Genomic DNA, 25078 nt, shown 5'->3' with positions numbered 1-25078 from the left:
ATATGAGCATGAATAGCAAGATGGATTTTTTTTCCTCAGTAGTTAAAAGAGTATTTCCTATGATTAATTATTAAACAAAGCATAGGAAAACACATCCATGAAGCATTGGCATCTGTAACGGATGCTGACTGACTTTGGTGAAACTACTCTGATTTATGTTGAAATTCTGTGACTAAAGATGCTAAAAAAAATGTTTTTCTCTCACACTGAAATAAAGGTATTTTACCCTACCACCCTTGAATTGCAGCCTTTATTTTTACTACCAAAATATTGATTTCTAATTGCATCTTATTTGTGTTTCCTAGAGGGTTTAATAAACATATTGACCACCTACTTGAGGAAAACAATTTATTTATATATTTAGTATTTGACTGGCTGAAAACATTCTTGAAGGAAACAACTGTCTAGACATGATGACAATAAACCCTCTGTTGCTGGAATGGTGGGAAAAGAGGTTGCCCTCAGTAAGCAAAGAAGTCATGAGCTGTTTGCCAGGCTGTCATGTGTTTAAATATATTCAGATATTCATTCTTCATAAGAAGTCTTAAGGGTAATTTCCTGATGTGGAACATATCGATGATTTATGGCTCTGTATGGTTTTTTTCCATGAACAAAGCTTTATTCTGTTGAGAGCGCTAAAAGGTATATGTTACATCCGCCAATGCCAGGATGGGGGGGCAATGCCTCATCAGTCCCACACTTGTTTCGTGGTCTGATTTTGTAACTCCTGCCACATGAACTGTTTGAAAAGGGATGATTGATAGGCACATACACAATTAGCACAAAAATTGTTGTTAGTGTTAAAAAATGCTGATGGCGGTTAGAATGCGATCAGTAGGGCCACTACTGCTTTCTAATGATTTGCCTGACTATGGTCAAGACCCACTCCAGCTGAAAAATAGAGGGAGATCCTCCCATTACTAAGGCAGGAACAGATTCCTGATTAAAAAAAAAAAAAAAAAGAAGATAGAAAAATTGAATCTGACATTTTTTTTTAAGACCTTTATTTTCACATCGCTATCCCGGAGGTTGCTTCATTGGGATCAGCTCCTGTGCCTGCACACAGCTTCAGCCTGGCTCTAGAAACCCAAACTGAGCACGATAATCAGAAAAGGAAACTGAGTATAAATAGAAAGTGAAATTCACTATTTGGTTTTATGGTGCAAGCAAAAAGGAAGCAAGTCAGAAATGGGTTATAACATTAATTTCACTTGGCAGAGATAAGAAATTGTTGTTGGTTTTGTTTTTGGGTTTTTTTTTTATACCAAGAGCTTCTTTTTCCATCTAGAAGAGCTGGTAAACGTTATCAAGACTACACCAGGCCCTCTGTCTTAATTCAAAGCGTGCTGAAGAAAGTGTAAGCGTTTTTTTTCAGATGCTTATGGCTTTTGCATCAAGCTGTTAATTTTATGTATCAGAGTTGAGGTGGCATGATACACTGTACTGAATTATTACTTGAAGCACTCTGAATGAGTCAGCTTTGTGGTTTCTGAGGAATGTGTTGTGCTTCTAGGAATTCAACCTGGATCTCTGGGCCTGTAGATATGGCCTCTAATGGGCATAGCCAGACTGACAGCTCAGGGAATAATGAGTTTTACATTACAAGCTCTAAACCTGTGAATTATTTTTTACAGTTGTGAAGGAAATAGATATTAAAGGTAGAAGTGAGAAAATAAAACCAGCAGATAACAATGGGAACACAGGAAGAGAAAGAAGAAACCCTATCCCACTTCAAAGCATTCAGGTGACAGCGGCTGTAGCAAAGAGATAGCGGTACCTTGAGGAGAAGGAGCAGCAGTGGATTAAGTTTTCTTCCTGGCATTGCAAATTCTTATGTGAGACCATTTGCTTGTTCCTTAAATGTAGGACTGTACAGCCCGAAATCTGTGATCATCTGGTGTTTCTTAAAAGATGGGGTAACTTGTACATGTTAATAAGTACGCACTCTGAGTTTCATTTTAAGGTTAATGCTGACATCAGTTGTCAGTACTTTATGATGTTTCCTCAGATAATTTAAAAAGCCTGACTGCTGAAGTTAATCAATTCAGAAACGGCATCACTTTCTCCATTTACTGTGAACCTCATTTATTTGAGTGGAAGTATTTCTTCTGTCCTACATAAACACACAAACAAGCAGGCAAACCATCTGCTTTCTCTTAAATATATTTTTGGCAACTGAATGCAGATATATGTATACCTAACATGTATCATGACGGTAAACTAAGCTCTCAAAAATAAGAAATTGCCAAAAAAGCATTGTTTATACAAGTTTAATTAGTTCTTTTTAGAATATCACTCATCTTGTAGTATACAGACTGTTTTCCTTAAGATTCCCCTTTTATTTTTTTCATAGCATGGATTATGTTCTAGAAACGAAAGAAGATACAACAAATGAGACTGTTATCTAAACCAGAAGTGGGTTTAGTGTCATTTTATATATAATTGTGTGTGATTTTTTGAGAAAGCACAGATAATTACACCATGGAATCATAATGACATTCCCTAGGGTCATCAGCAATGTTGGACCCTTAAGAGTCACAAGAAAACCTTTACCACATGAACCAAAGAAACTGTCAGAAGTAATATCTTGTCTTTTTATATGGATAAACCACTGGAAAATAGTGGATTTCAAATAATTTGCTGGTCAACTGAGAAACTTCGGAATCCTAACTTCCTTAAATTCCAGGAAGACTGACTGCAGTTCTACACAGGTTATAAACCTTTGTCTTAGCTTTCCAGATTCCCTCTTCCTCATTCCCTTCTGTTCTGGCACCTTGTTCCTATTAATTCCTTCAGCTCCTGCTGGTACCATCTTCCCCAGCTTTATGTGATTGCGCTTCTCATGTTTCTGTATCTGTAAACCCTGATAGTCATCATGAATTGCCTCATCTCTTCCTGTTCCTCAAATCTCTTCATCTGTCAAGCTACCACTTCCATCTTCTCACTGAAAAGACAGGGAAACTTCTGACAGAATGTCTCTTGCCTTGGTTTCAGGGACTAAATTCAGAGGGACAGTGCACTGGCGACAAGGTCCCACTCCACGCCAGGAGTCTCAAGAAAGCGTATTTATAAACTTCAATGAGAAAACGCAAACATATTTGGCATACAAACATAATGAAGAGTCCTTTGCAGTGAAAACACAGTCTGAGGGGAAATTTTGTTGTAAACTATTTCCTCAACAAGAAAGGTTTTTCTTACAGCACACCTAACCACGAAGTCTTCACTTCTACAAACTCTTCCAGGAACTTGTACAAATTCTTCCAGTCCTTTCCCGAATAAGGACTGTGGCACAGGCCATGAGTAAATGGACCTCCTCCACACCCACTTGTCTGCATAGCTACTCACCAGCTACATCATCTAAGAACATTTCCAATTTTCATTAATCATGTTAACCAGCTTAAGTTCTATGGCAGAGCGAGCAGTCGTCTCGTTAACTCCCTGCAGCTCCTACTGTCAGAAAGGCCTTTCACACATTGGTAAGATACAGGAACAGCATCGTCATATGATCCTCAGTCTGTAAACATTAGAGAATAATTCACCTATCATTTGTGGGCTCTCTCTCAAAAACTGTAAGTAACACGGTTGTTTTTGAAACAAAAGAACAGTGACAGTTGTTTTGGTTTTGTTTTTTTTTTAAATGCAGGACCAAACTAGGCATCGATATTTAATTTTCTTTCATTTCCTTTTGCATTTGGAGTGCCTGCTGTTACAGGCAGACTGTTACCCATCTCCAGATTTCTTTTTGTTTGGCTTTACAGCAGAAGCAAAACTTCTGACAGTTGGCCTCATCCTGACCTTAAATGCACTCTACAGTGCTGGGCAAAGGAGGTTTTCTCCATGTGAAAATTTCCCTTTTTGCACATACTTACAGAATCAGTCATTTCATTGGCTTTCTTTCCCTCCTTTGCTTGCCTCTCTGGTTGTGTCATTCCCACATACTCATAATCATGAATTAGCCCCACCTCATGTCTTAAAAAATGCATCCATTTGGGACCTTTTGTCTGTTTTCTACTTTTGCCTCTGAAATAAATATTCCAGTCATGTTTTCAAGCTTTATTTCACAACAGTGAAAATATAAGCTGAAATTCTTGCACAAATACTTGATCCAAGGACCTTTAAGAATACTGATTATGAAACTCGTGATAAAATTGTAAAAGTTGGCAATACGGAGTTTGAGAGAGAGTTTGTCTGCTTTGCAGTTCAATTATCAACTTGCCTTTCATCCACACTTTGCAGACATACCTGATTCTCATCTGGTCTTTATATAGCTCCAAAGCTTAGCAATGAGGGGAAAAAACTTGGTACTGGGTTAACTCTTAGAACAGGCTCGAGCTGTTCTGTACTTGGCCTATGTCTAGCTTGGCGAGTGCCCTTACAGCCTATCCACTTTTACGCCACTTTTAGCGGGCTGACATCAGCCAGCACATGAGAAAGGAAATTGTAATTACAGGCAGGCTATAGCCATGGAGTAGCATCTTATCAACCTAACAATTATTTTCAACAGTGAAAAAAAACCCAAGCAAACAAAACACAAACTTCCCTAAGATTACATTAAGCTTTACCTCCTTTGCTAGCAGACAGATGAAAAGAAGGATCAAGCGGAGGCCTAATCTGCGGGGACGTCCTGAGCTCTGCCAAAGCAGCTTGCACCGAGAGACTCAACCAAGTCAATTACAATTTCAGAGAAAAATCTCAGAAAACAGGGATGCTGCTTGAAATTGTGGAAAACACCTAACGCTTCCCGGGGGGATGCGAGGAAGGTAACGGATGACTGGGGCCTTCTGATCAGCAGACACAGGACGGCCAAAGCTTGACAGCAGACCTCACCCACATGTAACTGTTTCAGTCAGTCAGTGAGCGAAGATTCAGAAAGGATCAAACGGGATCACCCCTTTTTCCCCACATGCCGCGGCAGAAGCCTGGGCACCAGCTCCAACGAGTAAACGACGTCCTTCCAGTCCACCTGAAGCCCCCTGGTCACCTGCACGCCGGCTACCCGCCGTGGCGGGGCTCCGGGGCGCCTCCGGTAGGACGCGGAAGGCCGCCGGGCGACCGGCCTCGCCGTCCCCCCTCAGCGAGCCCGCCCCGCCCCGCCGCGGCTGAGGGGGACGGAGGGAGGCGGGAGCGCGCCCAGCCTCTCCGCGCCGCCGCCGGCTGAGTGACACCCACTTCGCCCAATTAGACGCCGAGGCGGCCCGAGGGGGCGGGCCCATGGCGGCGGCCGGCTCTCAGGAGCCGGTGCGGCGGGGCAGGGAGCTCCGCCAGCCGGAGCGGGGTTGTGCTGTGCTGTGCTGGCGTCAGCTCCCCGTCTCCCGGTGGGCTTGGGGCGAGAGGAGGGCGCTATGCTGCTTCACCTGGTAGCCGAGTTTGACCTGCGGAGGGATGTGGTGCCCTGGCTGGCGGCGCGGGGTTGGGCCGCGGCTCTAGGTAACGCCGCGGCGGGTGGAGCTGCGCCGGCGGGCTCCGCTGCGGCGGGGCTGCTCGCTCCCCGGGGAGGGCTGAGGAGAGCCGCCTCCGTCCCTCCGGCCGCCTCCGTGCGCTGCCCTCTCCTGCGGGCGGAGGAGCCGGGCCTGAGGCGAGACCCCCCAGGGCTTGCGCGTTCCAGTCAGGCCGCGCCGCCGGCGGCCGCGGGAGGGTCGAGGGTAATGGCGGCCGAGTGTCCCCATCCGGAGCAGGGCCCCGGGGAGCGGCCGCCGGCTCCACCTCGGCCGGGCTCCAGAGGAACGAAGGACGCCCGCCCCCGAGCCGAGTGTCGGCGGGGGCGCTCGTTCTCGGGCGCCGGTGGCCGGGGTGCTTGAGGCCGGGGAGTTCGGTGTTTTCAAGGAACTTCTCGCATGCCGAAAGCACTTGTGCACGTCTGCTGCGCCTCACAGCTGGTTTGCTTCGTCTGCTGTTTCACCCAGTATTCTTTTTTTTCTTCCCAAAAAGACTTAGCATGCCTCCCTACTCCCCTTTCTGAGGCAAAAAAACCCCAAACACTTCTGTCTACGTGGTAAATGGCTGCAAGTTAAAATTAGATGAAGTGTTAGCTGCCACAGCAGTGTGTGATAGCGGGTGCTTGGGGTAGTGGTTGGAAAAAACAGAATGACCCCACTATATTCTTGGCCCTGTGGTTTTTTCTTGTGTTAGTTCTCATTCATCTGCAGGGCAGATGGCTCAGTTCTGCTTTTCAGAAACTGATGGAAACCTTTGTCTAAAAAGAAACCCGTAATAATTATTACTTCAGTAGAAATAGATGGTTATTGATGCACCGTGTGATGAACTTGAAACCTCAACTCCTTTGGTTACTTTCAATTGAAATACTTAACTGGCTTCCCATGTTGAAGGGCTGTTATCAAATAGCTTCATAAGAACTTGTTTGGAGGTAAACCAGAACGTATCAGTTCTTTTTAGTTTTATAAAAGAAAATTATTTACCAAGCCCTCAGTTGCAAAATCTGTTAAAAATTATTTCACATCTACTAGATAACTTACCAGTGTACTGAAGGGGTTTGAGGTAAAATTCTGAAATTCTCCGCGCACAGTCAATTAACCTATGAATTTATCCGTTCATCTGTGATGAATTCAATGAGTCAATTAACCTATGCATTTATGTCGTAATGATTTCAAAATGGCGCTGACTTGTGTTTGGGAAAGGGACAATCATATTCAGATTTCTAAAATGTCATACAGACTCCTTGTTCAGTACATGCCTCTGGTAATTCAGAATCAGAAGAATCTAGGTTGGAAGGTGCATCTAATCAGATACCAACATTGCTGTATCACATTTCAACTTTTGTCTGTGTATATTGACTTTTTCCCCTGATGCAGTGCTGCTGAATTAGGAATGTGAAGGTGGGAGGTAGGAATTTGAAAAGATTCACTTAAACATCAAAGAAATACCTATTCACAGAAAGCAAGTAATTTTTAGGAGTCAAGGTACTTTTATGTCAGTGGCTTCAAATACTATAGTTATTCACATTTATTATTTTCTTTCCTGACGACTTGAAAGCCCTTGATAGCTTGTGAGAACTTCTAATTGCATGAGAGCTGGGAGCAGCTATGATGATGGGAGGGGAGTGTCAAGTGAAGAAAACCATCCTAGTTCTCTTTATTCTGCTTATTTTTGTATGAGCTGCATATAATGGCCTCCAGGAAATCTAACTCTGCGTTCTCCTGGGTATGCTGATAAGAGGTGTTTGCTGGGCAGGCAGGTTGGGTGGATTCTTTTGCAGCCCTTCATCTGCTGGTCTCAGCTGTGGGGATGAGGAGAAGTTATAATTCTACGTGCAGTATTTGACTGCAGGACTTTCCAAGGGCGGAGATGATTGCCACTTCTTTGGCAAATATTCCCACTGACAGTGTTCAGTGGTATGAAATTTGCTTCTGACACAGAACTTTTCCAACACCTTTAAGATCTCTGTGTTAGGTGATAGAGAAATTCATTGACATGGAGATTTCTTGTAGACCTTCTTTAGCTAAATTATGTTCTGAGGAAGTATTGTATGAGAGAGAAGTATTGAGACCATAGTACTCATCTTGAAAGTTTGAGGTGGTGGTTAAGTTCCGGGAAGTTTCCATTAAGAGAAGAGCAGAATGTATGGTTGTCTGAGACTTTCTCTGTTGTCGCTGGCTAGCCCTAATGTAGTGGTATTGTAGTGTACTTTGAGCAATCTGAAACCAGTAGAAATTGATGAATTGTTAAATGTACACTAAGGATTTTCATTGTCCTCCCACAACAAAATACACAATTTATTTCCTTCTGATAACACTTGTAAGAAATATTTTTCTTACCACTGCAAGCTGTACAAGCCAGTTTATAATACCAGGCTTGTGAAACTAAGTTTCACATGTCTTCCTTCTGTCAGTGCTTTGTGATAACCGCAAAGTAAATAGTGTTGAACTTGACTAAATGCTTGGTGAGAGTAGTGGAGAATTCTTATTATTGATGCTTACTGAATCACAAGCCAGCTTTATCTTAAAACTAGGACCAATCATGCAGCTGTCAACCTAATTAAGGATACAATTTCCTGTTAGTGAAAGTTTCATCTGAGATAAACACCTTTTTGGTAGTTGCAGTGATTAGAAAACAGAAAAGCAGCGTTAGGAAAGCATGCATTTTTGTCACCTTGAGTATGATGTTTTATCTCTTTTTTTCTTCTGTTTTCCTTTCCTTTTTATTTTATGCTGCTTTGTCCAGATGTGCTCATCTCTGTGTCCACCCTAGCTTCCTGCTCATCTGTTTCCCTTTTAGCCCTAATCACACCCCACATCATATCTCTTGTCCTGCATTGCTAAATTCCCTTGTACCTGTAGTTATGTGGCATACATATATGTTGTTTAATCTTGTTGGTTTTGGTTTATTTGGGGGGAGAGGGGGTAGGGAGCGTGTTGTTGTTGTAGAACTAATTTCTGAAGATGTAGTTTATTTCCAGGCATTCATTTGGGATGCTGAAAGGGCAGGTGGGAGTAAGTGACACTTTCCTCTGGCTAGTTCTGTCTCCCTGTAGTGTTCTAAGGATTGCAGTGCAATTTAACTGTTTGAATCCCGTATTGTGTCTAATGGATAAATGCAAGTTTGTTTTTTTTTTTTTTTTTTTGTGAATGGAAGATAGTGGAAAAGCACATTCCATTTTCATCACAAAAGGTAGTGGCCATTAGAATCACAATTATAATGAAAGGTTGGGAGTTACGTAAAGCATTCTTTCCTGTGTGTTTTGAAACCTCTTAACTATTTTTTGTTGAAGTTTATCAGATGTAAATCAAGGTGTAAGAAATATTCTCTCTCTTTCCAGAAGGGAGTAATTTTGGCATGTACAAAGAAGTATTTATATGGAAAAATTTATTCAGTATCTGTGCTGAAAGTGTATGGTGAACCAGCTCAAATGAAAATCCTGTGCCTTTTGATACTTATCATTTCAGATACTTCCAAGAATTCATCAGCGCTGTACGTTGTAAATGTTGAAAGAAATGGAAAAATTATTTATACCTGGAAGGTAAGTCTGTGTTGGAACTTAATAAAAATATGTGTATGTGTATCTATGCCTAATTGAGTCCTTGTAGTTTAACTTTTTTTGCAGTGAGGGTCAGAACGTGAAAACTCAACTGATTGGGAGGTTGGGCAATGGGAAGATATCCATCTCCACTTCAGACAAAAGTTAAGAATGATGAAATGGAGAGTAAAGTACTGACCTGATTACATCCATAGGGTTTTTGCTGTTGATTTTTTTGGGGGGCCAGAATGTCACCCTGAATGAAATGCCATTTCTTTAACAGATAAGCACTTTGTAAGCAGCACATTCTTTCACCTTCAGAATTTCTCAGGGAGGTCATGATTATTAAATTCATATGCACTGCTTTAGTTAAATGTGTTTCCTTCTACCAATATGTATGTTAAGATGTCATTTATCTAACACTAACTCTGCTTCTGCCTTTCTTCTTTGTTACTTTAAGATTTGTCTCTAGCACTTTATTGCAAGTAGTCTGAAGTAACCATTGTTTATTTGATATCTTGAAGTATCTAGAGGTAGCCTTTTTAACATAGGATTCTGCTCTCCATGGTGTGTGTATAGCTTTTATATTGAAACACCTGTAGTTCAAGGAGAGTTTTAAATGGTTTGAGAAGGTTTTCCCTTGATGAGACAAGCTATGGTTCTTTTGATTTTTGTGCATCTCGGAGAAATCTGTAAACCCAGCTGGATTCTGGAGGATCTTAGTTCTTGAAGAGCACAGGCTAGAGATAGCAGACTCCAGCAGAATAGGGCTGCCTTTCATTCCCCCCCAGCTCAACAATGTGAAAACTCCCCAGCTTCCCCAGGGTTAAGGGAAGAGGTGAGGCCTTCATCAAGGTATAATACACTTTAACTGTGGGTGGATGTTTCCTTTAGTACAAGCATAGGAAGGGGAGTCTGTACAAGACAACAGTAACCATAAAAACGACACTAAAGAATGTGTCGTCGGTTTTTTGTTTGTTTTTTTGTTTTTTTTTTTTCCCTTGCTTAAAACTCTAGAAAGACTTAATGAAAGTAACCCATCTACAGGAGACCTGGTACTGTGTATGTGTGATGTTGCTGCTTTCTAGCATCTATGGAATCTCACACTAAGCTTTTTTTGGGCTTCTGACAGCAGAGTCCCACTGCTTTGTATGATGTTCAGGCTCTTGCAGCTGGTACAAGGGATGAGTTGTAGCTCGAGGTTCACACATATAAATGCGGGTGTCTGCCTGCGTGCTAGATGTCTAAGTTCCTATTGTAGTCAGTAGGGATCTGGTCAAAGCAGTTGGTAGAGTTTAGAGAAGTGGCTGCTTGTAGCTTGTACTTTGGTGTAAGAGGTGTGTGGGGTGGAGGAGGTGGACAAATACCCACTAGAGTCCATTGACTGGATAGGCCAATGATTTAAACACCTAGGCTTAGTTCCCCAAACCTAGAGGTAAAGGCTGCAGAGGAAGTCACTGAAAATGTTCACTGTAATTTCTCTTTCCTAATTTTGGGAATAATGTGACCTTTGCAGCCTGTGTGGTAGGAATAGCTAGATGACAAAGCCTGAGAACTGGAACTCTGTGCTGCAGTTTTCACCTCTCAAATGCTGTCCTGAAGGATATGCTGCAGTTTCTTTTCCTGTTCTCTTACTATGATAAAGTAATCTGATCTTTTTCTCCTGAGTGAGTCAGCCTGCTGAAGAACCAGCATCTATTTATTCCTCTATTGGGAGGGATGCTGACGTATTTTGATTGCTTCTACTATAAGTGTTTTTTTAGACTTGCTAATGGGCAAACTGGAGTTTTCTTTTTTATTTTTTCCAGTACTTCCTGGCGTTTTCTCACAAAGAACAAATGTATCTTAAGGTGGTATTGCGTTAAATATGTGATGCTTCTCCCAGAGAGTTGTTCGTAGTGTGTGGTACACATTTCTTTCTTCGACCAATAAAAATTCTGCTCATCAGCTGAAAGTGCTGGTACCCGCTTAGGTGCTGTTGGTGTCAATGGGAGTCAATACGCCCACACTTGTCTGCCTGCATGATAAAAACATGTGGGTATGTCTGACCCAAAACTCCTGTTAGTCTAGGTGGCTTGTGTATTGGTAGGAACACATGCGGTGGCCCAGGCTGTAGCTGCATAGTACTTACCCAGTGTCCTGAACAGGCTGGGGCCTGAGCTGCTAACGCTGTGCCTTTCCTGATGTCCATGCTTTTTTTTAAACTGGTTATGTCTGTGTCAGCTGCAGTCATACCTTGGGACTGTGATACGTTACAGCAGGACTGAATTTTTTCTTCCTCCCTCTCAAGAGTAGAATGCTAAAAAACAGGAAGTGTTGGGAGTATCGTGTGTCTGTGTCTTTTTACACTTTATTACTGACTTAACAAGGATTCAATCCAAATGTTTCCTTTTTTATGAAACAGTCCATTGACAGTGTATAGGTATAGTTCTGTGGTTTTGGAGTTTACGGCAAACCTTTTAAGAGAAGTCTCCATTGATATTTACATTGTAGAAAAAAGAGGCTTGGTGTATGCATCTTAGCAAATGACAAGTAGTTTTAGGCCCCAATTTGACACTTCTGAATTTTTACAAAGTTGTTCTAAAATATGAGTATTCTTTGTGCACTGCTATTCTATTCTGCTAATATACATCGTCACACTGGAAAGCTTACCTGGGAAAACAGACTGCTTTTAGTGTCTGCAGCTAGTCCTGTTTCCTTAAGCTTAGGTTGGAGAAATACAATGTAATTACAGCTTCTAACAAACTACAGATCTTACTGAGTTGTTGGGGCAGTTCAATATCTCTTTCTCGCTCTCTCCCCGCTTCATGGCAAACTATTCATAACTAATGAGCTACCACTTTTGCAAGACACATCTATATGTCTGTGAGCCTTTCCTGTTGGTTTTATAGCAACAAACTGTAGCTGTGACGTTGTCTGTGGGGATAGTGCACAAACAAGGATGTAAACTAAACTGAGCTGCCCTGGCCTGTTTCCTAATAGACACAAATAGAAAACAACCTTTGTCTGCTAAGTGGAAGTGCATTCTGCCTGAAATGGAGAATGAGCTTTATTTTCAAGCTTATTTTAGTCTTGAGTTGTACTGTGGTTTTGGAAGTCTGTCTTTTGTGACATTGATAGTTGGTGTAAAGGAAGATATTTTTAACAGAAGTGAATCCTAGTGTCAGCACTTATATTTTGCAAGGCAATACAAGAGTCTTTAGAGTAAACATGAGAACGAGCATGTTAGCTTATGCACAGATATGGGCACTGATGTAGTCCTCTTACCAGCCTTGTGAAGTATATTTTTCAGTAGCGAAGTATGGAGGATGTTAGCGTTTCAGACACACTTGGGAAAGAATGGTCACTTGTGAAAGCACTTGCTTAACCTTAAATTATTAATTAGTAAGCCTGAAGCCTGTGTCTTAATATAAAGACATTTTGTTTCCCTTGTTTAAATCAGAAGTCAAAGACTTTTGTCATTGCCGTGACAATAATGAGACACTCAGAAATAGACCCCTTAAGAAGAGAATACTCGCCTTCTTGTTTTGACTTCACAAAGCAAGATGCCATAACTTTGTAAATAATCCTAGATTTCTCCCCTGTCCCTCCAAGCTGTAGTTAAAAACAATTATGCTCACTGCTTAAGTACAAGCCTACGTGGCTGGATTTAATTTCAGCAGTTTAGCAATTTAGTGCCTATACCTGGAGTACATTAGTGGACTTCAGCTTAATTTGACATACAATATATGCTGCCAAGCAGAATTTATTTTAATTTTTCTTTATATTTTGAAAATTTAAATCATGGTAAAAATTACCAAGAAGAAAAGTTTTTATTTGTATAGACTTAGAAGTGCCCCAAACAAAATCATTGTATTTTATTATCAATAAGCTAAGATGTGTATTAGGTTTCTTTTCAAAGGCAGCAGGCTAATGGTGTCATCTGGGCTTGTGAAATATATTTAACCTTCGAACAATCATTTCCCAAGGCAGAGCTGAAATCCTTTTTTCAGCCTGCAGCCAGACCACTGGAAGCTTTGTTTGGTGGTGTTTGATGTTTCTGTGCTCCCTTTTGGAGCAATGACCCACTGAGTTGGTGAGGTTTGGAATCTTCCAGGGGTCATAGCATCCCCTTTGATTCTTGTACAGACATCTCGCTTCCTGGCCCTACTGCCTATAATGAAAACCAGTTTAGAACCAAAGTGAGAGAGAGGCACTTGGCTTATGCAATGGCTTGTGGGCTGTGGATTGGCTGCATTTCAGCTTTGTCCTATGCGTTAGTTCTAAAAGGAAAAAAAAAAAGTCTTTGTTCTCTTTCTTGCCTTGCTTTCTTGGAATTAGATAATTAACTGCCTGTTTATAGGACAGGGAAGTGTGTGAGGATGTGTGTCAAGGGGCTGGGGGAAGAAGAGAGGGAGGTAGGAAAAAAATGAAAACAGTCTTTGACTTTGTATATATTTACATTGCCAGTGCTAATTTTTTTTCATCCATAGGGAAATCAGAGAAATACTCACATTGGATTGTACGATCTTCAAACTAAACAAAACGAGGTGAGAGCAATACCAAACTTCTCCCTGGTGAAGACAGTGCTGTAGTGTTTCAGATTGCAACAAATATGTTTTGTTCTTAAGGAGTATGTGCGTGTTTGAAACAGAAGAGAGACCAAAGAAGGTATTTGAATGATGCTCAGTGGTGTTCAGATGCAGAACATTGCAGACACGACACTTTACTGCTCCAAAGTCATTCAGATGTTCTGTAATCTTTATTTCTAAACAGCCAATTCAAGCCCTTTCCATTCTTCATGCTGAACACGTGTGCTAAGAAGTAAATGTTTTTGGTTTTCTGTGTTGTGTGTGCATCCTCAGTTTGTTTGGCACAACCATTTGTAAGAAATTATTCTAAAACTGAATGTCCTGCAGTTCAGTGTCTGGAATCATGATAATGGGCCTTTGCAGGTGTTCCCATAACAGTATGAAATGGGTGAAATTTTACATTTACATAAGGGTCTGCTGTGCTGCTTTAGTGGCAACACAGAGCTCAAAAGAAACAGTAAGAAACAAACAAATGAGAAAAAGGAGAAGTGATACAAATGAGGCTTGAAATAAGGTTCTTCTGGCTGTGAAATTATTTGCTTTAGAAATAAAAACAGTGTACTGGTCAGCAGGGTTTTCCTAAGGAAGAGCAATTAGATTTTTTTTTTTAAATATAGTTAAAAGTATTTATTAGCATTAATGTGTTTCTCTACAGCACCTCTATATGTTTGAGAGGGATCTACACATAATCAGTTGTTCGGTCAACAATGAAAGGACGTTATTGGGTAAATATGTGTTTTATCATTAAATTTTCTTGTGTTATGGTAAAGATGATTTAGTTTAGTAGGATGATATGTCTGGGCCTAGAATTACTTAAATCTATTTTGACCCATATGTTTCCCACAGCATTCTATGTATTTCAGTGGATCCATCACCAAGTAATGTAGGTGACAACATAAAGACACAGCTATAACGATATTGTTGTTTTATTAAAACAAAAATCTGAGACACACTGACCTGTTCACTTCCCCCTCCTGTATTTTTACATGCCTCCTGCATCTAGAAGAGTTTCTGTGGTTCCTTTAACAGATATGCTTTTGCTTAAAAAAAATATTGCGATGATTGCTCTCCAATCCAAGAATGTTTAATAAGATTAATATCAAATATGCATGCTCATTGTGACTGTGTTGGGTTTTTTTTCCCTTTAGCTGTCAGCTTCCGTCAATATACAGAGGAAGAAAGAGTAAGTCGGCTATTGCAGTCAGGTACTACAAGTGGATCGTTTTAATACTGTTAGAAATATTGTACCCTTTGCTTTTTTCCTCACGTAATTTCTGCTTAGAAAAAAAAGTTACATATGAAAAAGAATGTTATTTAAAACATGTTCTTTTTGCAGTATCCAAGTATTTAACCTTGCTAATTGAAATTCATCCCATTAATAATGTGAGAGTCCTCAAGGCTGTGGATAGCTGTGTTCGAGTACAGGTAAATTATTCAACTAATGTAAATATATACCTTTTTAATCCACTGTGCTAGAGAGGAAAAAGTGGTTGAATGCAGAAATATCTCATGTTGGCTTGCAACTGTTACAGAGATAATGTGTCGTTTTTTCTTCATAGAATGTAAAAAAACGAGAAACTTCATAAATGTTTGATGTAGAATATTTCTCTGACATGAAGGCTACTTTTTTTAATTTTTCTTCAATCTCCCAAAGTTTGCAATTGTAGCAATTGGTGACTATAAGTCTGTAATAATAGCTATTTTTATTAATTAAAATATCATTAGTGGGCCTGTCTTAATTAAAAAAAAATGTAAATATCCAGCTAAAGAAAAACACTTTAGATAAGTATTCTAAACTACTTTGGTTATTTACTTACTTTTGTGAAACTTTCTGTATAGTTTCTTTATCCAGTTGAAGGCAGAAATACTTCTACAGGAAGTCGCCTCTTGCTAGTTTCAGAAGATAAATGTGAGTTAATACTTTGAAAGTACATTATCGTTCTTTCACTTTAAGATAATCATTATAGATTATATTTTTGGTAGACCTCTATTGGAAAAAAAAAAAAAAACAACCAGAAAAAAAGAAGGGTGTAAGCTGTTCTAGATATTCCGAATGTCTTTCGAAAACTACAGTTTTAACTTTTTTCAGTGTCAGTAGAATGACCAGCTTTGACTGCAATTATTTGCTTAGTTCATGCATTCATCAGTTATCTTTAGTATTAAAAAAAAGAAAAAAGACTTTTGTAGCTACCTATATCAATTCAGAACAGATCAATTGACTATAAGAGATGGATCGTGATTTAACACATGACAAGTGGGGTAAGAATAGGACAATAGTTCCTTGGATTCAGCTAACTTTGCCTGTTCAGCCTAATCTAATGGGAGGGAATGGACAAAGGTGGACACTTGGAAATGGCTGTTTATCCTTCTTGCCTTTCAGTCTTGATATAGAGTGAGATGGCTTTTCCCCATCTTTGTGGAGCATCTTCTCTGCTAAGCTAGACACCAACCTTTAGGTACCTGGAGTTAGGTGGGCAGAGTTCACCTCCTGATACATTCACATAGTGCTGTGAACTGTATTAGAAACATTTATAACATCAGCTGAATGGATCTTGTACCCTTCACACAAGCACACTACCAAGAACTTTTAGGAATTTTGTGTGGGAAAGGACTGTGAGGTGGTATTCATGCTAGGAAGTGAATAAGGGCTAGGGTGTAGTCTCAGGCACAGGTATGCAGCTCTGCATTTCTTTGTAAGTGTGCTTCTTGGCTTGGTTTGGCATGTTTCAATTATCCCTCTTCCTGCTGATGCTGCGCTGATGTCAGCAAAGAGCTCTTTCCATGAGGTGGTATGGCTGAGCCAGCCTCAGCTCAGGGAAGGAGCAGGATCTGGGTCTCTGCGTAGGCACCTGTGTTCAGATACCACAAGTTTCTTCTTAGACAGAGTTGAGCTTTCCTGGCCATAATGTGTGTGATATTGTTTAATTAGCTGTATAAAAGCATTTAAAAATATATGTTTGTAATGATTTTTTTAATATATTTTAAAGATATTGAACAATTTGACGTTCATGTTGTTGCAGAAGAACACAAAGTGGTAAGACTTTAAAAATCTTGGGTTTTGAGTTTTTCTTGCTTCAGTTGAAAATTTAACATCTGTAACTTTAGCTAAATGTTCTTGTAGCTTTATCCTTGGGTGACCCAGAATATATTAAAGGAAGCATTGATAGTATGGCAACTTATGCAGCCTACCACACAGCTGACTGAAAAACCATGTAATCTATGAGGAAAGTTACTTATTTTATTGGGGTTTTTTTGTTGTTGCTGAATGTGTCTGTATGTTAGAAATTAGGAGAAAACATAGTGCACGTTTACTTTTAAACCATTCAAAAATATTTGCAGAGTCACCTTCCTAACTTTGCCTTCTGGGAGTAGGTAAGGGATTCATTTAAAAACCAACAAAAGACATGAAACTTAGATACACTCCTAGTACTGTGAATGCTCCAACATCTTTCCCCTCGTCTTTTTTTCCAGTTTTTAACACGGATTTGTCTTTGACAAATTGATTGTGTATGTTTTGCTTAAAAGACTTACTACTAATAAACAAATATCTAATGTAGTAAAGAATTGTGTCACAAAAGCCAGTGTTTTCCTTATGGAGGCTTGGAAGGAAAAAGTTAAGGTCCTGATTTTCAGTCACTTTGAAGTCTTCCACGGTTTTCTCAAAGTTTATCATTGCTTTTAAAGCAGACAGGTTTTACATGCTACACTACAGTATTGGAGTAAAGACTAAGAGCGTAACCAGAAAAAACAGATCAATCTAATGTCCTAACAGATTTGTTTTGGTTGACATGAAGTCTCCTTATGTCTTTCAAGAGTGCATTTATAGAGTCCCAACAGTTTTCCACAGTCCTAGCCTTTTCCCTACTGCCAGTACTCTCCGTCGTGTGGCTGAGACTTTGGATAGAAATCCCTTTTGGAGCTAATGCATCTTCCTTCAATAGTTAATGTAGCTGGTTCTGAAGTGACTCGTATTTCACTGCTCTCCCCTTCTCTATGATGAAAAGTGACATCTGTTTTTCTTTGTTTACCCTGAGCAGCTTAAGTGGTGAATTTCTTGCAAGCAATGAAATCTAAAAGAGAGCATTTAGTAGTAGGTATATCCTGAAAACTGTGCTTTTGAACTCTTTAAACTGAGCACCTTGTACACAGAAAAGGTGGACCTTGTGCAGCTAGCAAGTAATATATTCCCTCTAAACACCGAAGTATTTGCACCTCTTCTGTCATCGCTTTTCTCTTTAAAGCACTGACTGTGCGTAATCATTATTACGTGACCTTATTTGATGACTTCTAATGTTCTTTCTTTCCCCTTTAGGTGATACAAAACTCAGGTCAGCTTCCAAGAGCCAGAGTTGCAGATGATCTCATTTGGGCACAATGGGATATGATGGAACAAAGGCTCTTCTACATTGTTCCAAAGGTGAGATGAAAGTCATTCTAGTAGTTGTGTCTCTGCCTGTCTCGTGACAGTAAAGTTTTGAGTGTGTGGGGTAGTAGTAATGTGATTTTGGTTTTCATTATAGTAGTCTGTCTTGTTCCTGCCTCAAATAACCCAAAGCAAAAGCCAGACTTGCCTTAGCTCCTATTTGCGCATAGTAAATTGCAAGAAGACTGGTGATCTCAGTGGTTTCTATAAAAGAGGGTGGATTTGTTAGATTTTTTTTTTTTTTGGCTTTAAAAAGGTCTTTTCTTCAAAAGGATCTAAATCTTCCAAAAACTGCCGTGAGTATAATGTCTCTGTTCTAGAGAATTCACATCTAAAATTATGTTGTATATACTTACTGGGTAACCAGGTGAGGGCAGGTTCTTGGCTAGAAATGCTGAAACTCTTTTTTTTTTTTTTTTTTTTAGTTTTTGTTCGTTTTGACTGATGGACTATTTGCACTTGATATATTCTACATAAATGAAAATTGATTTTTCTTAACTCTTCTTAGCCACCAAAAACATATGCATGTTAGGAAATAACAGGAAGTGAACTGTGATGGAGAAACACGTTCCTGTTTTGTTTCTGAGATACCTTTTTGAACTGACCAAAATAAAATACAGTTCTTTTTGCCATATAGGTAGTTATGGAAAACGTTTTTTTAACTTTCTAGAATGTGTGCGTGTGTGACACATGTAATGCTGTGCTACAAGTAGGGGCCCACGCAATTATAGATGATTGGCAGATAATGATCTGGGACAGGAAGGAAGCATGTCATAGTGCTATTGTGGGGGGTTATATGTGGTTTTTAAAGTCGTCTTTTGTCCCCTAACTTCTGCATGTCTGTTGGCAAAAAGGGTTGAGCGTGTAGAATGCTGTGGAGTATCCAGTGACTTTTCAGTCTGTGTGATATGCTTTCTATTTTATCAGTTACAAAACACATCCTCTTAATTCCAGGAATCAAGGAGTACTTTAAAATGTGTCCAGTTTTATCCTGATGAAAATTTTAACTCAATAGTAAGTCATTAGTATTTTTTTATACAATTACTGAGTTGGATGTAATTTTTGTGTTCCAGGAACTGATACGGAGATCTGTTTCAGTGTGTTTTATTATTGTAACTTTTGCAGAGGCAAACTGGGTTTTGTTTTTCCTTTTTTTTTTCCACATTATAGTCTTTTCAAGAATATATTCAGTCAGATTCAGATTGCACCATGGTAAGGTAACTTCAGTGGAATTGCACAGATACTGACCTAGAAGTGACGTTTGTGATATTATACTGATCTTATACTCAAGTGTTGAAAAGCAGGGTTATCAAATGCACTAGACAAAGAAACCATGTACTAAATTTGTGTCAGTTTTAAGCGAGACAGGAAAATCTGTTGCAGCCAAAATACAGAGAACAGAACATAAAAATTACAACTGTTGAACATGTAATTGTTACTAGGTTTTTGTCCCGGTAGCTGAAATTTGCTCTAATGTAGGAGGTTAAATAGGTTAAATATCTCCCTTTTTCTTTTCTCTCCCTTTTTCTTTTCTCTCCCTTTTTCTTTTCTCTCCCTTTTTCTTTTCTCTCCCTTTTTCTTTTCTCTCCCTTTTTCTTTTCTCTCCCTTTTTCTTTTCTCTCCCTTTTTCTTTTCTCTCCCTTTTTCTTTTCTCTCCCTTTTTCTTTTCTCTCCCTTTTTCTTTTCTCTCCCTTTTTCTTTTCTCTCCCTTTTTCTTTTCTCTCCCTTTTTCTTTTCTCTCCCTTTTTCTTTTCTCTCCCTATTTCAGTTTTGGGGGTGACTGAAACTTTGTTAAAATGTTGAATCTGATGAAATGTGAGTTTGACACATTTTACTGAGCTGAAATATTAATCATAGTATACCTACCTCACTGTATAACAGGTTTGGTTTTGTTTTTGGTTAACAGCTGGAATCACACCTGGATATTTCTGTAAATGGCACACAATTAAAGTAAGGGTTTTTTTGTTTTGTTTTGCTTTCCTTTTAATATATGGGATAATGTTTTACAAACACAAGTGAAGTTTGTGTCCCAGCCTCAGTATCTTTGTTTGCAGTTGCCTATATGGTACTGGAACATAAGAATATGAACACTGTGTCCAAACCTCCAGTTCCTCTCATTTTCATCAGGGTCAGCTGTAAAATGTGATTTAATCCTTGACTGCTTTTTGGTACCAGTTATAAAAATTATTTGAAGAGGTTAAACCATCCTTCCCCTGAGTATTCTGTACCTATTTAAATTAATTTGTTTTAATCTTGGGCATGTTGTAGTGGTGATGTCAAAATTCCTGTCAAGGGAAGCTCTCCATTTTTAATTGCTGCTACATGTTTTACTGGGCCGTTAACCAGACTAGTAGCTCCTTTTTCTAGCCTATGAGACGCTGCCTGTACCCTTTTCTCCTACGCATGCTATTTCCAGGCAGCCTGCTCTTTCAAAGGCTAAGATTTGTCTGATTCTGTCTGTATCTACTGTGCACGACTGCATTTGAGTTTGTCTCCTTAAGGCTCCCTTTTAATTGAGGAAAAACTAGTCAGGATGGTCTGACTCTGATTCATAATTCACGTCACCCTCATCTATCTTCAGTCAGTTGAATTTACATTCTGAAAGGGCCTGTTTCTCTTTGTGAATAAAAAGGGAGGCCAAAGCTACTCGATCGGATATCAATAACTGAAGGTAGTTGAGTTCCACTGTGCCCAAACTGCGTCTCTCAGGATGTGTCAGTGCTATGCAGGAGGTTCAGCGTGGTCCTACTGCTGTACGTGCAGGTCCCCCTAAATGGGCAGTGTATCCTCTTTCAGTTAGTACTGAAAAAACCCAACTCTTGTAAGAGCCTCAATGCTATAATTTTTTTTTTAAATTATTGCAGAAGACCTAGGGGAAAATTCCTACAGGATCAAAATCCTTTCTGGAAAAGAAAACCCAACCAAACAAAAAAACCAACCCAACACCAAAAAAGCCAAAGCAGACTGACTACAGTCTTCAGTTGCATGCTCTGCAAGGCAAAAATAGGACTTGTAGATTTTTAACGATATGAAAAACCTTAAAGCACAGGCAGCATGAAACTGAAAAAGAACGTCATGGTATAACAAGTACCGTGTGAATGGGATTTTTGTGCTTTCCTTTTCAAGTATTTCTGCTGAAATTAGTGTGCCTAATTGCAGATTAAAATGTAGCTTTGCAGACATAAGAATGGCAGAGTTAGGCTGCAAAGCCTTTGAGTTTTCAGGTCTGATGAATGTTTGAATTTTCAGTACTTCATCAGAACTTGCTTTTACTTCAAATTATAGGAATGGTTGGACAGTGCTGCAGTAAGCAAATATGAAGTTTGCAGGTGTAATCAAAATTGTTGGTTTCTGGAAAGGGTGTAGTCTTGGGATTCTCGTTTCTAACAACATTGAGCAGATTGGTTAAAGCCTAATTTAACTTGCATTAGAGAACACTTGATTATAACTTAATGAGTACATTTTGATTCCATAGTGATTGTTCTTGTGATCTTGGTGTTGTGATGAATCACTGTGGATGAAGAAGTGATTTATTCATTGATCTTTATTTGCTCATAGACTTGTGAATTTTGGATATGATTACTGTGAAGACCAAGATGTTGCATCTAAATCTTTGAATCTTCAGGTTTTTACAAGTAAAGCAGGTAATGAATAAATACAAGTATTGTCAAAATGATCTCCACTAGTAATTATGCAGTGTAATCATAATTGATTACTAAATTTCTTCATAAGACATTATATATATTTGTATTTTTTGTCTTTTTTTTGTGTGAGTGAGATTTTTATTCCTTTAGAGTATACTTGACAGGTAACTGTGAGGAGTGGGAGAAGGCAACTGTGCACTATTTTTCGTATTAAGCTTTTTATCCTCTGAAAGCCGTGTTCCAAGTTGAGCTGAAGAGTACCTAGAGTTTTATATATCAACACCAACAACAAAAGAGTCACCCAGAAATTTTCTGGTAGCCCAAGTTCAAAGAACTGGTGTCATGCACTCGTGGTGAAATAGCTCAGTCTAAGCACACTGTAGCATTTTCTGCTAGTTTCAGAACACAGGTGGTACCAAAGCATGGTTGTATATTACATCAGAGCAATTTAATGTTAAAGCTGACCAAAAATGTGTTGGAAAGTAAATTCAAGTAAGGTTTTGGCTAGATCTGTTGTCTGTTTATCTGACATAGCAGATAATTGTGTTACAGAGTGGACATGTGTAAACAGAGCATCTGTGATATAGACTCTTAAGAGCTATTGCTGTTAGTATGTAATACTTAAAAGGTCCAAGTATGTGATACTAAACTTAGTACGTGGTACTTAAGGGTTCAGTGTGTATATATATGGTTCTTTAAATTTAAACCTAAATGTTCCTTAAACCTTTAGGGTTTAGGAGTCTCCCTGCATCCTAATGCATGCCATGAGCTTTTTTGTTTAAAAACTGGACTCAAGAGACATCTGTTCATCACAGATGCCTGCATTTTCAGCTTCTAAATTAGACCATACCGACAAGCAGAGATGGTATCTGATTAACCTCTGAATAGTCTACAGAGTTGTATAGGGATATGACATGTTGCAGAAGTGGCTTTACCTCTATCTCACTTAAGGCATGCTGTATGCACCCGGGTGAATTGCTGAGGTATTTGCCAGTTGTGTTGAAATGACCATTAATGCAAATAAAGTGAAATAAATTTTCCTTACATGGATTTTTTTCTTACTAAGGCAGACAGCATGCTTACAAAGACTAGGGGAAAGGAATTAGAAATAAGAGAAAGCCAAGTTTCTGTCTACCAAATGTAGATTAGGCTACTCTTTCTCTGTTATCAAGACGGAGTATTTCTTATACAAACACCCTGTCCAATAATGTTATTGATTTGTATATACATGTTTCCTTTTAAACCTATACTTCTCTAGGATTTGTTCAGATTGAGGCACCTCCTTTTAGTTTAGGATCAAATTCAGTCTTCCTCCAACAAGGCTGTTGTTTGATTACGCTGAAGGAAAATGTTCTTTTCCATCTGGCAACACAGTATTTAAATTCTGTGTGGAACCTTTCACACGCGCTTTTCATTGTGCTTAATGTAAAACACATAATTTGACAGTTGCACTTACTAAATGAGATTATTGTATGTGGCTTTTCATTGAATGTTGTTTAAAACAGGATTACTTTGCATAACCCATTTTGAGTAACTGACAGTTTGAAGCAAATGGTTTTGGTGCTGATACCATATCTAGTTGTCAAAGAACACTGTGCGTAGTTGCACTAAAATTCCCTTTTGTACCTCTTGTTTGTGGTGATCTAGAAAACTGAACTGCAAGTGCTTTGGGGCGCAGACTATGCCTTCTGTGGAACTGCTGGCATGGTTGAAATAATTATGCTGATATCCCTATTTGTACCATTTGGACATCTCTGGCAAAGAATAATTGGCATAACTTCAAAATGGAATATTCCATGCAATTTCGCATTTAATAAAACTGTTATTGGCTACTGCCAGTCTGAACAAAATCACTCTTCCTTTCTCCAACTGCCGCAGTGGAAGGAGAGTAGCTGTGTTCCTTATACTCAGCACAGACAAAATGACTCCAGATAAAAACCCTCATGTACTTCTAGATCAGCTGAGATCAAGCAGTTCGAGTCTCAGAATTAACTTTGTATGTCCAGAGTTCAGTGGTTATTTAAACAACACAGGGCTGTTATGTTTTCTTTTAGTGCTTTAGAAGTGCTTTTCAGTTAAATTTGCTTGGTATTAAAAAAATGCAGGCAGTAAGATGACACAAACCCTGGATCGCGGTCACCTAACTTTACCTGCCTTAGAGTTAAGCATCTGGACTATATTTATAGAGAGAAATAGGCATCTCCAGAGGATGATTGCTTTTATCCATTCTTTATTTCCTGTAGAAGAGTTTAAATGAGAGATGTTTGGATAGCTGAAGTTAGGTGAGGCAAGTCACTCCTAAACCAGTACAATTAGACAAAATGCCCTGTGCAATGTCGTATTTGAATTGTGACAGTTGGATGCCATGTTGAGATGTTGGTACAGCCTTATGTATTCCAATTCTGCATGAACAGAAATGAGGAATTTGAAGTTAAAGTTTCTTAGGGAAAACTTTATGTCTTCATAGGAGACTCTTGCAGTTTCAGTGGTCTGATGTTTATTTATCAAGTGGCAGAGTTGTAATTGTTGTTTCCCTTGCCCTGCTGAATGTAGTAACTCGCTGTTACCCTGTATGAGTAGAACTTAATTTTTAAATGCTTCCTTTTTTTTTCTTTGTTGTAATTGAGATCTTTTTTCCCTTTTATTTCTGAAAAGAGTCCATCCAAATATATCTTCATGTGAATTTTTTCACCTTGTGGCATTTAGCTACAGTTCTTACTGTTTGCAAATTATTTTGAAATGGACAGTATAGAAGACTTGGTTCTGCCTTTGCATAAAACACTTACCATATAGGTGCCATAGGACAAGAAGCTTTCCCTGCATCAGCACCCCCCAAACTCTAATTTGCAGAGAGCACTGGTAAGGATAGGGAAGGAATTTGTCTTATATTCTCAGACTCTGGCTGCTCTAATGGGATTGCCAAGACAGTATCAGATGTAACATTGCTTGGACACTTGCTGATCTGAGACTGTCATGTTTCTGTCTCTATTAATGAAGCACCATTTGGTATTTTCTGTTGTTCAGAGTTCAGTTTGTTAACATTTGGACCAGTATGCTAGAGTTGAAGGGTGCATGTCCTATTAATAGTCCTCCATAGCCACTGTTTTTGCGATCAACTTGCATATATACCCACTGACAATTCAATCTGAACAAACTCACTTGCATGTTGTGCAATTTGCAGAACAGTGTATACACTAGCCTCCAGCATACAAGAAAGAAATTTGCAGCGTTGGAAGGGAGCTGTTGATAATAAAACAGCATTGTGGGTTGCTGGAGCTTTTCCAATCTTCCTCTTAAGTCCTGATGCTGCTACTTTAAAAATCATGCATGCTCTGAAAGTTGCCAAGTGCTCTGGCAAAATGCGCTGTCTGTTGTCTAAATGACTCAAATATCCAGGCAAAACTGTATCAAACAATATTCGATGAGCTAAGAATAAGTAGAAAAAAAAAATTGCATCTCAAAAGTGCAT

The 25078-nt window shown here is 39.2% G+C and overlaps 1 protein-coding gene across 4 annotated transcripts in view; it reads left to right on the top strand.

The window, feature by feature from the left end:
• Window positions 1-5215: 5215 nt before the first annotated feature.
• GSAP (gamma-secretase activating protein) overlaps window positions 5216-25078 on the top strand; it is a 47518-nt gene continuing 27655 nt past the window's right edge. For 3 of the 4 annotated variants that reach the window (XM_063323511.1, XM_063323512.1, XM_063323509.1), the window contains exons 1-12: window positions 5216-5427; window positions 8901-8974; window positions 13444-13500; window positions 14198-14267; window positions 14691-14747; window positions 14879-14967; window positions 15382-15451; window positions 16530-16576; window positions 17855-17959; window positions 18920-18979; window positions 19872-19915; window positions 21524-21609. In XM_063323511.1, the coding sequence (XP_063179581.1) occupies window positions 5343-5427; window positions 8901-8974; window positions 13444-13500; window positions 14198-14267; window positions 14691-14747; window positions 14879-14967; window positions 15382-15451; window positions 16530-16576; window positions 17855-17959; window positions 18920-18979; window positions 19872-19915; window positions 21524-21609 (844 nt within the window). In that variant the 5' untranslated portion in view covers window positions 5216-5342. The remainder of the gene's footprint in view (window positions 5428-8900; window positions 8975-13443; window positions 13501-14197; window positions 14268-14690; window positions 14748-14878; window positions 14968-15381; window positions 15452-16529; window positions 16577-17854; window positions 17960-18919; window positions 18980-19871; window positions 19916-21523; window positions 21610-25078) is intronic. The other variant, XM_063323510.1, reaches the window with a different exon arrangement.

Source organism: Chroicocephalus ridibundus, chromosome 1 (assembly GCF_963924245.1).
Source record: "Chroicocephalus ridibundus chromosome 1, bChrRid1.1, whole genome shotgun sequence".
Lineage (NCBI taxonomy): Eukaryota > Metazoa > Chordata > Aves > Charadriiformes > Laridae > Chroicocephalus > Chroicocephalus ridibundus.
This window is presented reverse-complemented; position numbering and strand designations above follow the sequence as displayed.